The 13,798-nt window shown below is 45.9% G+C and overlaps 1 protein-coding gene across 1 annotated transcript in view; it reads right to left on the bottom strand.

Annotated features, from left to right (window-relative positions):
- The window catches only part of ZRSR2 (zinc finger CCCH-type, RNA binding motif and serine/arginine rich 2), a 76,028-nt gene that overhangs the window by 15,101 nt on the left and 47,129 nt on the right, over positions 1–13,798 (bottom strand). The window contains exons 10-11 of the mRNA XM_030202313.1: positions 10,501–10,610; positions 65–520 (exon numbers count right to left, since the gene is read on the bottom strand). Coding sequence (XP_030058173.1) covers positions 90–520; positions 10,501–10,610 — 541 coding nt within the window. The 3' untranslated portion in view covers positions 65–89. The remainder of the gene's footprint in view (positions 1–64; positions 521–10,500; positions 10,611–13,798) is intronic.

Here is a 13,798-nt window from a genome sequence, read left to right on the forward strand (position 1 = left end):
ACACAAAACTAAAAGGAAAATAAAATAATTCTATCACTTAAATTAAAAGCCTGTTTATACTGACCGTGACCACCGTATATTAATAGTGGCTATTTGTTGGATCTGGGACTCTCTGTGCTTCTTCCTCTACTTATTGACCTTTTCCTGCCCCGACTCCTGGATCTTGATCCACTCCGACTTCTGTCCCGGTCTCTCTTCCGCCCTCGGCTGCGTGATCTCCGCCTTTCTCGACTTCTGGACCTAGATCTCCATCTTTTCCTTTCTTTGTGGCTGCTTCTCTTTTTCCTCTCCGATTCACCATTCCTTTTGTGGGAATGATCTGGACTGGAGCTGTAGTGCCTCCTGGGCCATCTGTAATAATCATGGTAACCTGTTCTGCTTCGTCTTCGGTAAGGGTTAGTCCTCTCGGGAGACATGGGTATGTCCCTGCTGGCCTCCCAGAATTCATTGTTTGGATTTTTGAACACATGAAGAAAGTTGCAGTGTTTCCCTCTTGGACACTTCTGTCTTTCAAACAATCCTGAAAAAGCATAATAAAATTTAGGTAAGGAAAATAAATTGTTACTGTTACTAAAATAAATCCATTATTACGTTTAGATTACTACTATAGACAACATTTACTAGCGCCTATGGGCACCTGAGTTCTTAGTTTTATAACAGTGCTGGAGCATTTTAAACATAGTAACATAGTAGATGACGGCAGAAAAAGACCTGCACGGTCCATCCAGTCTGCCCAACAAGATAACTCATATTTGCTGCTTTTTGTGTATACCCTACTTTGATTTGTACCTGTGCTCTTCAGGGCACAGACCGTATAAGTCTGCCCCGCACTATCCTCACCTCCCCAGCCCTGCCTCCCAACCCCGGCTCTGGCACAGACCGTATCAGTCTGCCCAGCCCTATCCCCGCCTCCCAACCACCAGCCCTGCCTCCCAACCACCGGCTCTGGCACAGACTGTATAAGTCTGCCCAGCACTGTCCCCGCCTCCCAACCACCAGCCCTGCCTCCCAACCACCGGCTCTGGCACAGACTGTATAAGTCTGCCCAGCACTATCCTCGCCTCCCAACCACCAGCCCTGCCTCCCAACCACCGGCTCTGGCACAGACCGTATAAGTCTGCCCAGCACTATCCTCACCTCCCAACCACCAGCCCTGCCTCCCAATCACCGGCTCTGGCACAGACCGTACAAGTCTGTCCAGCACTATCCCTGCCTCTCAACCACCAGTCCCACCTCCCAATCACCGGCTCTGGCACAGACCGTATCAGTCTGCCCAGACCTATCCCCGCCTCCCAGCCACCTGCCCCGCCTCCCACCACCGGCTCTGGCACAGACCGTATAAGTCTGCCCCGCACTATCCCTGCCTCCCAACCACCAGCCCCACCTCCCAATCACCGGCTCTGGCACAGACCGTATCAGTCTGCCCAGACCTATCCCCGCCTCCCCACCACCAGCCCCGCCTCCCAACCACCGGCTCTGGCACAGACTGTACAAGTCTGTCCAGCACTATCCCCGCCTCCCAACCACCAGTCCCGCTTCCCACCACCGGCTCTGGTACAGACCGTATAAGTCTGCCCAGCACTATCCCCGCCTCCCAACCACCAGCCCCACCTCCCAATCACCGGCTCTGGCACAGACCGTATTAGTCTGCCCAGCCCTATCCCCGCCTCCCCACCACCAGCCCTGCCTCCCAACCACCGGCTCTGGCACAGACCGTACAAGTCTGTCCAGCACTATCCCCGCCTCCCAACCACCAGTCCCGCTTCCCACCACCGGCTCTGGTACAGACCGTATAAGTCTGCCCAGCCCTATTCCCGCCTCCCAACCACCAGCCCCGCCTCCCGATCTTGACTAAGCTCCTGAGGATCCATTCCTTCGGCACAGGATTCCTTTATGCTTATCCCACGCATGTTTGAATTCCGTTACCATTTTCATTTCCACCACCTCCCGCGGGAGGGCATTAACACTTTAAACATTTTAACTAAAAGGTGTCAGTGCTGTTTCTGGGCTGCCCCTCTCTCAGGGAAAGGGGGGGGGGGCACCGATCCAACTTAAATGCCTGATCCCTGCTACACAACAAAACTAAAGTACGTAATGGACAAAACACAACTCTTCCGATATACGTTTCCCTAATGTGGCTATGCCACATGAATTTCATCTTACCACAACATCACCCTGTATTTGTTCTCACCGGAGTCTGCAAACGCCTCTCCGGTACTATGTAAGGCACATTGAGCCTACAAATAAGTGGGAAAATGTGGGATACAAATGTAACAAACAAATAAATTTAAATTTACCTGTTAACTCTCTTACCTTTATTCCTGCCAAAACAGTTTAGACAAGTGGATTATGTCACCCAGGCAGAGAATGAAGTACCGTCCTGAATGCCCCCTTACAGATCAGTTACAGGAATGTTTGTGCTCCCAGTGGGAAAAGGCACAGGATGACAGTCATGGTTCTGCCAGGGCATCCAGCTTCCTGGCTCCTACTTTCTTTTTTTTAGTTAAAGGATTTGTTCATCTAGGGGTTTCACTGGGCTATCCTGAGACATGCTCACGGAGGTACTCCACCTGACTGAGTATCTGAGGTGCCAAAATGGTCAGCCCAAAGAATTCATGATGACACTGTCAGCTACTTCCAGATCCTGCAGGAAACTTCATCTCAATCTAATCTGAAGTTTTTACCAAGGCACCCAAAAGCTACTACGTTACCTCAGCTAGTTCTCATCAGCTAATTAATAGTGATGCCTCGCCTTCCGCCAACTGGACTGTATTCTCCTTATTTCCACCCAGGTTCTCAGGGCTATCTCCCCCTCAGTTTTCCTTTCCACCAGTCATACCTTAAAATACTACTTTCCATTGTAACTGTTCCTGCTGTGAACATGCTGCTCTATAAACAAACATTTGCTGGATGCTACCTACTCCACAACCGTCCACTCTCTCTCTCCTATTTACATTAAAATTACTTAAACATACTGTCTATTCTTGATGCATCAGATTTCTTGAATCCCAAGCCATTGTCATTCATTCCACGCCAAACTGCCTTCTATATTTCTTTTACTTTTTTTTATTATAATGATTTTATTATAAACTGCTTTGATATCTTGTTATGTAGGGCAGCATATAAAATTTTATAAACTATAAACTATTTCTTTGAGATTGCCATTGCCAAAGTTCCTAGTGACCTCTTCAGGGCTAAGCCCAGAGGCTAATAATCTTCATTCTTCTTGCTTTTCATACTGGTAATCATATTGTATTCCTCAACACCACCCCTGCATGGAGTATGGAGACACCATTCTATCTTGCTTTCCTCTTATCTGTCTCATTGCATATTTGTTATATCTCTTGCTGGACTCTCCTCTACAACTATGCTGTTACCTGTCAGTATATCCCAAGTCTCTGTTCTGGACCTTATTTTTATCTCTTGATCCTCAACTCCTCCCATGGTTTTCAATGACTCCCACAAGTTTATTACTGGAATCTGACGCAGCTTCCTGGATGTCTCACCAACTCCTTAAATTCAGCACACTGAAGACTGAATTTTTTATTTTTTTTAAATCTTCTCTCTCAAACTCATTTCCCTCTTTTCACAATAGTATTATCCACTGCGATAATCCATCATCCTCCGTGTCCCTCGGCTCACAATCTAGGGCCATCTGACTTCTTTCTCTCCTTGGTGCACATCCAAATTACTACTACCATATCTTTTTTTTCCCTGTGTATCAACATCCACCCTTACATTTCTGAATACACTACCAAAAACGTTAGCACCTGCTGTCTGGACTACTCCAACTTCCTCCTCACTGGGCTACATAAGTAATGCCACACTGGGAAAAGACCAAGGGTCCATCGAGCCCAGCATCCTGTCCACGACAGCGGCCAATCCAGGCCAAGGGCACCGGGCGAGCTTCCCAAACGTACAAAAATTCTATACATGTTATTCCCGGAATTGTGGATTTTTCCCAAGTCCATTTAGTAGCGGTTTATGGACTTGTCCTTTAGGAAACCATCCAACCCCTTTTTAAACTCTGCTAAGCTAACCGCCTTCACCACATTTTCCGGCAATGAATTCCAGAGTTTAATTACACGTTGGGTGAAGAAAAACTTTCTCAGATTTGTTTTAAATTTACTACACTGTAGTTTCATCGCATGCCCCCTAGTCCTAGTATTTTTGGAAAGCGTGAACAGACGCTTCACATCCACCTGTTCCACTCCACTCATTATTTTATATACCTCTATCATGTCTCCCCTCAGCCGTCTCTTCTCCAAGCTGAAAAGCCCTAGCCTCCTTAATCTTTCTTCATAGGGAAGTCGTCCCATCCCCGCTATCATTTTAGTCGCCCTTCTCTGCACCATCTTTCTCCACTAAAGTCACACAGCTGAATTTTCAGTAGACTAATATTCATCCTATTTCATCATCATGACCACAATACCTCTCTCCTCAAGGCTCTAAAATGTTCAGTTCAAACTATCATTTCTCATCTTCACTCTGTAGTTCCATTCTACTATGTCTCATATTCCCCTCTATAATCTTCCTCATAACCTCAATTTGTCAGGTAAGTTTCAACTTATCATCATCTTTAATTTTTTTTCTATACAGGTTACGTAGAAACAGAGAAAATGAGAGGAAGGATGTCAGCCTCTTTGATGGCCGCCTAGAACCTGAGCTCCTGATCCTCACCAAATGAAGCAGTGGCAATCCCTCTGCATCTGGCTATTTTCACCTGAAAACAGCGGATAACACCGAGTTGAAGGATTTTTGATGGCACAGAAAAGTAAAATTAGTGTGGTGCAGGAAACCCTCTGTCAGTTTTGGCAGTTGGGACAAGAACCGCAGTCACAGCCTGCTTCGTCAACGCAGGAGGGCCGGGATCCCGCGAGAGCTTCGAGGGTGAGACGGAGGATATTCAATGCCTGGCTGTTTCCGGTGACCGGCATCGGATATCCAGTTTATTTTTGGCTGGTTTAAAGATAACTGGCTAAGTTGATGCTCAGAGGGGAGCAGAGTGGGCGCTTGGTGGAATTCGTCTCTCTCAGTCACGGTGCATTCCAAGAGCCGGCCTCACCAGCGCTACAGCTCTGTCGGTCCAGAGGATGTACACGTGCAACTCCAGCAGCGGTCATGCTGGTGGGTACCAAGAACCTCTTGAAGTAGAAGCAGTAACAGATAATCAAAAAGTTAACTTGGGTAAGCTTGTCCAGACCCACCGAAGTCCACATCCAATACACAATAGTGTCATGCACTGAAAAGCCTGACCACGACTGCGTGATATGCGAGTGTTCTCTTGAAATGACTGAAGGAGAAAATATCCAAACTTACCACAGAACATTCCTCTTACAAAGTTCTCACCTAACACTGTGTTCCAGCCCACACTGCATAATCAGATCCAACACAAAAGCTGGGTATACTGCAGCAAATTTAAGACTGATGCAAGTTTTACTTATACAACTACATGCATTAGCATGAGCAGTACTTACTTCCATCTCAGAGGAAACCAACGATTCCTACAGGTGTGATATTTTGAAGACTTAGGAATATTTCCTGGAAGTCCAATACAATTCTACAGGGTGCCTGGAAAAAAAATGGGGCCTCCAATATTTTTTCAAATAACCCAAAAATGTCTGACTGCAGCATAAACTTCTGCCTGAAATTCGAGACATTTCTGAGTATTTTATTTTTCAATAGGATTCAGCTCCAGTGCATCGAGTTCGCAAAAGAGTTGAGCTTTTAATGAAATCCCAGAATTCATTGAAAATCCCAGAATTCATTGAGCCAACAGCTCAATGATGATGAAGACTGTGAATGTGTCAATGTGGAAGGAAGACACTTTGAACACAAATTATGAATTAACTAAGAATAAAAACTACTGCTAATGTATTTTCAAAGGTCATACTAAGGGTCCTGTTTACTAAGACACATTAGCACTTTTAATATGCATGTTAACCATGTAGACAACTATAGAGATACTAGTAAAAGAGGCCCGTTTCCAACTGAAAGGAAATGGGCGCTAGGAAGGTTCCAGGGCCCCCTCTCCCCCTACTCCTCCTCCTCTACCCCCTCCCCCTCTCTCTCTCATCTCAGGACCCCCCCCCCCCCTCTCCCATGTCCGCCGGCCAGCGCCTCCCTCCCTCTGTCTCTGTGGCCTCCGACAGCAAGGAAGACATGTGCGGGTGCCCCAGCCCTTCGTACGTGGCAGCTGTTTAAAAAGTTTTACCTCCTGTTCGTCCGGCAACACTGAAGTGCAGCAAGTACAGATGCCGCTTGTTTTAGCTGTTCCTCTGGTCATAAGTACATAAGTACATAAGTAGTGCCATACTGGGAAAGACCAAAGGTCCATCTAGCCCAGCATCCTGTCACCGACAGTGGCCAATCCAGGTCAAGGGCACCTGGCACGCTCCCCAAACGTAAAAACATTCCAGACAAGTTATACCTAAAAATGCGGAATTTTTCCAAGTCCATTTAATAGCGGTCTATGGACTTGTCTTTTAGGAATCTATCTAACCCCTTTTTAAACTCCGTCAAGCTAACCGCCCGTACCACGTTCTCCGGCAACGAATTCCAGAGTCTAATTACACGTTGGGTGAAGAAACATTTTCTCCGATTCGTTTTAAATTTACCACACTGTAGCTTCAACTCATGCCCTCTAGTCCTAGTATTTTTGGATAGCGTGAACAGTCGCTTCACATCCACCCGATCCATTCCACTCATTATTTTATACACTTCTATCATATCTCCCCTCAGCCGTCTCTTCTCCAAGCTAAAAAGCCCTAGCCTTCTCAGCCTCTCTTCATAGGAAAGTCGTCCCATCCCCACTATCATTTTCGTCGCCCTTCGCTGTACCTTTTCCAATTCTACTATATCTTTCTTGAGATACGGAGACCAGTACTGAACACAATACTCCAGGTGCGGTCGCACCATGGAGCGATACAACGGCATTATAACATCCGCACACCTGGACTCCATACCCTTCCTAATAACACCCAACATTCTATTGGCTTTCCTAGCCGCAGCAGCACACTGAGCAGAAGGTTTCAGCGTATCATCGACGACGACACCCAGATCCCTTTCTTGATCCGTAACTCCTAACGCGGAACCTTGCAAGACGTAGCTATAATTCGGGTTCCTCTTACCCACATGCATCACTTTGCACTTGTCAACATTGAACTTCATCTGCCACTTGCACGCCCATTCTCCCAGTCTCGCAAGGTCCTCCTGTAATCGTTCACATTCCTCCTGCGACTTGACGACCCTGAATAATTTTGTGTCATCGGCGAATTTAATTACCTCACTAGTTATTCCCATCTCTAGGTCATTTATAAATACATTAAAAAGCAACGGACCCAGCACAGACCCCTGCGGGACCCCACTAACTACCCTCCTCCACTGAGAATACTGGCCACACAATCCTACTCTCTGCTTCCTATCTTTCAACCAGTTCTTAATCCATAATAATACCCTACCTCCGATTCCATGACTCTGCAATTTCTTCAGGAGTCTTTCGTGCGGCACTTTGTCAAACGCCTTCTGAAAATCCAGATATACAATATCAACCGGCTCCCCATTGTCCACATGTTTGCTTACCCCCTCAAAAAAATGCATTAGATTGGTGAGGCAAGACTTCCCTTCACTAAATCCGTGCTGACTTTGTCTCATCAGTCCATGTTTTTGTATATGCTCTGCAATTTTATTCTTAATAATAGCCTCCACCATCTTGCCCGGCACCGACGTCAGACTCACCGGTCTATAATTTCCCGGATCTCCTCTGGAACCCTTCTTAAAAATCGGAGTAACATTGGCTACCCTCCAGTCTTCCGGTACTACACTCGATTTTAGGGACAGATTGCATATTTCTAACAGTAGCTCCGCAAGTTCATTTTTTAGTTCTATTAATACTCTGGGATGAATACCATCAGGTCCCGGTGATTTACTACTCTTCAGCTTGCTGAACTGACCCATTACATCCTCCAAGGTTACAGAGAATTTGTTTAGTTTCTCCGACTCCCCCGCTTCAAATATTCTTTCCGGCACCGGTGTCCCCCCCCAAATCCTCCTCGGTGAAGACCGAAGCAAAGAATTCATTTAATTTCTCCGCTACGGCTTTGTCCTCCTTGATCGCCCCTTTAACACCATTTTCGTCCAGCGGCCCAACCGACTCTTTGGCCGGTTTCCTGCTTTTAATGTATCTAAAAAAGTTTTTACTATGTATTTTTGCTTCCAACGCTAATTTCTTCTCAAAGTCCTTTTTTGCCCTCCTTATCTCCGCTTTGCATTTGGCTTGGCATTCCTTATGATCTATCCTGTTACTTTCAGTTGGTTCTCTTCTCCACTTTCTGAAGGATTGTTTTTTGGCTCTAATGATTTCCTTTATCTTACTGTTTAGCCACGCCGGCTGACGTTTAGTCTTTTTTCCCTTTTTTCTAATACGTGGAATATATTTGTCCTGAACCTCCAGGATGGTGTTTTTAAACAGCATCCACGCCTGTTTGCAGAAGGGCGGGACCACAGGAACTGCAGAAACAGAAGCAAAACCACAGCCTGTCTGAAGCGGCGTCTGTACTTGCTGGACTTCAGTGTTGGCGGCCGAGCAGGAGGTAAAACTTTTTAAACAGCAGCTGCCACGTACGAAGGGCTGGGGCACCCGCACACGTCCTCCTTGCTGTCGGAGGCCACGGAGACAGAGGGAGGGAGGCGCTGGCCGGCGGTCATGGGAGGAGAGGGGGGGCGCGGGACTGCTGAACTGGGAGGGGATGGAAATGGTGGTGCGAACTCGTAGCGCCCGTGCTTGAGACATGTCGCAGTTTCCCAGGCAACATAGTGACATCACCAGAAGGCTTCAGACATTACGAACCGGGCTTCAACTTCCTGGCAGTCAGCTTCAGAATTATTATATAGGATTGTAGGCACATTCACGGTTAACACACGTTAAAGATGCTAACACACCTATAACGCGGCATAGTAAACAGGGTCCTAAATGTTTAAATAATTGCAAAGTATTCTGAAACTATGTAAATGGTCCCTTTTTTACCGGACACCAGATAAATACAACAATGTTCATTCACACAAACTACTGATGATATTTTTTGCTATATAAGATTTTCAGTGGAGAAATATATATATATATATTTTTTTAGGAGGGCACTTTAACCTATAAAATTATTTTTGCTATTATCTTCAAAGAGAAATATACACCTTTTCTTTTAGCAATTTAATACAGAAGGACTTTACTCTGTGCTTATGAATTGTTACATTTCAGAAAATTATGTTCAAGAAGTTATAACATATTTTTGGACAACAGAAAATCCAGTAGAGATAAGCAGTGGCGTAGCCACAGGTGGGACTGGGTGGGCCGGGGCCCACCCACTTTGGACTCAGGCCCACCCAAAATTGCTGTGGCTGGTGGGGATCTCCAAACCTTGCCAGCTGAAGATTTTCTCTCCTTAGGCAGCCAGAGCTCTTCCAAATGTCAGCCAGTAGCACTAGCTTTGAGCTGACACTGAGACCAGCCCTTCTGCACATGCTCAGTTTTTCCACATGGAAAAGCACTGAGCATGCACGGTCTGCCGGCAGGCAGCATTAGTTTGAGGCAAGTGCTGCTGGCTGCCATTTGGAAGAGTGCTGGCGGCTCAAGGAGGATGAGGAAATCTTCAGCTGGCAGGGTTTGGGGATCTCTGTCAGCTCAAGGATTTAATATTTGGGGTATGTGGGCAGGGCGGGGTGGAGAGGAGATCAAACCAGAGGGGGACTGTGGGGGGGGGGGGGGGGGGGGAGAATTCCATGCCCGCCCACCTTGGGCTCAGGCCCACCCAAAATTGATCATCTGGCTACGCCCCTGGAGATAAGTTACATTTGTTTAGGCCAATGTTTCTACTGCTGCAGCTGGAACTACAAAAGTACTTAACTCAGTGTCACCAATTTCAGATGCTATAGTTTGTACAATTTATTTATTTATTTGTAGCATTTGTATCCCACATTTTCCCACCTATTTGCAGGCTCAATGTGGCTTACATTGTTCCGTAATGGCGATCGCCATTTCCCGAATGAGAAATACAGAGTTATATTGCATTAAGGTTCGTAGGTGACAGAGAAGGGGGATAATCGAACGGGGGCACCCATCTCTAAGGACGGCCCCATACAGAAGCAGACATCATAGCACATTGTCCTTAAAATTGTAATATATATGACCATCTCTAGACAAAAGTGAAATCACCAGAAACAAAAAAAAAAATAAAGTTTTAATGAATTCTGTTAGAGCAAACGATTTATAATACAACAGTCCAAACCCCATCCTTTTATATGAAAAAAAAAATAAAAAAGTTAAGTTGAAACATTTAACTTTTCAGGCTGTTTAGGGACCCAGGTGCTTGTCTCAACATTTTGAATCTGCTACTTTAGTCACCTTTTCCCAGAGACAGTCATATATTATTTTGAACTGGGGGGGAGGGTGGAGGGGAGGGGAGGAAATATTTCACCATCACAGCAATTTTAAGATCTGCTGCTTACCACATATGGCCGTTTTCCACTTGGTCACAGGAGAAAATTCACATTGAAGCTGTCGTGATGCATACCATCGGCCATTGAACAAGGTAAAGGCTTCCAGGCATTCTTCTTCCCTTTATATAAAAGGCACATAAGATAAAAGAACCAATTAAAACTACTTGAGGCTGCACATCTCAACAACCATCCTTACAGGCAGTCCAAAAATGGAAATGAATTGGCCTCTATTACGACAAAAGCAGAATGGGATATTGGGAGAGTCCTTCAGGTGTGGGCCAGTCAAGCAGTTCTAATGCAACTGTCATAGTCAGGGCTGGGAATGAATTTTTTCCACTGCTTCTATTTAATTTTATTTGTATTGTGTTTGGGCTCTTTCTCGTGGGGCTTACAGAGAAGCAAGGAGAACAGATATGTTTGGCAGCAAGAAATTTAAGGACAAAAGGAGCAGCTACCTGAGGAGGTTGGTTTGGAAAACTGTTAAGAGCTGTAGGACTGGACCCTTGATGAATTAGGGTATGGGAGGCAACTGGTGTTGATAGGCTAGGGAACCAGGTTTATAAAGCTCCTTCGTTTTCTATAACCCTTGCAGAGGAAAAGAGAAAACTCTGACAGCTGGAAACCAGGCGATTAGCAGATAAAGAATCTTTTATTAGTGGTTTGCAAGAATATAAGAGAAAACAGGATGAAGCAAAATTATATTATACTAGTAAAAGAGGCCCGTTTCAGAGCAAATGAAACGGGCGCTAGCAAGGTTTTCGTCGCCAACACCCCCCCCCCAACCCCTTCGTTGTTCTGCCATTGCTCCGCCCCCAACATCATGACGCTTGACGCGAGGGCGGGGCCCGGTGCGATTTCCCCCCACCCCCCTCCCAACCCCTTCGTTGTTCTGCCATTGCTCCGCCCTCGAGGGCAGGGCCCGGAGCGATTTTGGTGGCTTCACCACCACGAACCTTCGAACCTTTTTGAAGGAAGTCAGGGCTTGGCTTCAGACGTCAGTGTCCTCAGAACGTTGAGGGTGAGTTTTATTATTGTAGATGTAAAGAAAATGACTTATATCCCTAACTAAAACCCTGCCTCTTTGCTCAGAAAAAGTGAAGTGGTAGGTGAGGGGGTTAGATTTAGATTTGCAACAGTTCCTTGACGAGTTGCAGCCTACATCTCATCAGTTATTTATTTGTTGCATTTGTACCCCACATTTTTCCACCTATTTGCAGGCTCAATGTGGCTTACATAGTACCGTCAAAGGCATTTGCCCAGTCGGCTGATAACAAGAACAAGGTTGAAAAGTGATTGTATGAGGTATATGTGGAGGGTCAGGAGGGATGAAGATTGCGTGTTGTCAAAGTCATGCTGTGTTGCTGGGTGAAGAGGGTTACGTGGGGTTGTTGGGGTAGGCCTTTTTGAAGAGGTTGGTTTTTAGTGATTTCCTAAAGTTCAAGTGGTCATGGATTGTTTTCAGGGCTTTTGGGAGGCCATTCCATAGTTGTGCGCTTATGTAGGAGAAGCTGGATGCATAAGTTGTTTTGTATTTCAGTCCTTTGCAATTTGGGTAGCGTAGGTTTAAGTAGGATCTTGACAGTCTGACTTTGTTTCTTATTGGTAGATCAATAAGGTCTATCATGTATCCTGGGACAGTGCCGTATATGATTTTGTGGAATAAGGTGCAGATTTTGAAGATGATCCGTTCTTTGATTGAGAGCCAATGCAACTTTTCACGAAGAGGTTTGGCGCTTTCGAAGCGTGTTTTGCTGAATATCAGCCTGGCTGCTGTATTTTGGGCAGCCTGGAGTTTTTTTATGAGTTGTTCTTTGCAACCCGCGTAGATTCCGCTGCAGTAATATGCATGGCTTAGAACCATTGATTGTATTAGGTATCGAAAGGTTGCTCTTGGGAAGAGCAACCTTTTGTTATGTTATGGGAGACATTTTCAGAGGTTAGTCAAGAAGTGCTTTTGAGAGTGATAAAACTCTACGAACACTATTTCTAGTCCCCTTGACTTATGCTGGCACAGGAATTCTGACAATGGATGGCACAAGTGGTACTTGCATCATTTCTCTATGTATTAGTGAAGGCTTCTTTCACGTTCGTCTGTTCCGAAAACGGATTTGTATCATGGGCGTAGACTGGGGGGGGGGGCAAATGCCCCCCCAAACGACGACGAGGCGCAGCCGCGCCAGTAATTAAAAAAAAAAAAAAAAAAAACAAGCAGGCACACGCTCCTCTCCATCCACTTGGCTTCCCTGCCCTCTGTCTGCGTCCCGCCTTCCTCTGACGTCATTTCCTTTCAGGCGGGACGCAGACAGAGAGGGCAGGGAAGCCAAGCGGACGGAGAGGAGCGTGTCCGTCTACCCCCCTCTCTTCCTCCCTCCCTCCGGCGCAGGCAGCAGTCTCTCTCAGCATTCCTGGCAGCGGTAGCGATGTACACGCTGCCTTCGGCTCTGCCCCGAAGCCTTCTCTTCAAGTTCCTGTTCCCGCATAGGTCCAAGGCCAAATCTACGGGGTCCAGGCCCCCGTGGCCCCATAGTAGCTACGCCCCTGGTGTGCCGATACTAGGGTAGGCTAGACACTGCTTTGGCTGTATCTCAGAAAGGCAGTATATCAAGAATCACATAAACAAATATCCAGAATCACATAAACAAACATCCTCAGAGCACCTACATGAAGGCACCCAGTTGTAGGGTTGCTATTGGATGTTCAGCATTAGGGAGGCAATTCTAAAATCTTTGCAGCTGGCCTCAAGGCTTCATCTCAGGCCCTATCCTTTTTAATGCCTACCTTCCTCCTTCAGCCTTGTTCCTTCAGTCTCTCAGCTTTACTTTCTTTATACAGTATATGCCATCGATATTCAGCTTCTTTATCACCTTGACCCACATTCCTCCTCAACTATTACAATATTATATTCTAAACTTGACATGATAGCAGATTGGTTCTTTTAGAATAAGCTAAAGTTGAACACTAAGAAGTCCAAAGATGTGATATTCTCATTCCAAGCACCTTCCCCTACATTACCCATGCTCACCATGGGTAATGTAGGGGAAGGTGCTTGGAATCATTGAAGGGAACACCTCTTCCCTTCAATGATTCTGTCAAGATTCTGAGAGTCACCCTAGATAATCAACTTACTTTTCATACCCATATCTCACGTTGTATCCTCAAGTCTTTTCACTTTCAAGAAGATTTGCTCAGTATACTCGTTACTCGAACCCTCTTCTCCAGTATCTTACCTCTAAGTCTTAATCATCTCCAAACTAGACTACTGCAACCATTTACTCCTAGGACTCCCCAATACCCAACTACACAGATT

Source organism: Microcaecilia unicolor, chromosome 4, assembly GCF_901765095.1.
Source record: "Microcaecilia unicolor chromosome 4, aMicUni1.1, whole genome shotgun sequence".
Taxonomy (NCBI): Eukaryota; Metazoa; Chordata; class Amphibia; order Gymnophiona; family Siphonopidae; genus Microcaecilia; species Microcaecilia unicolor.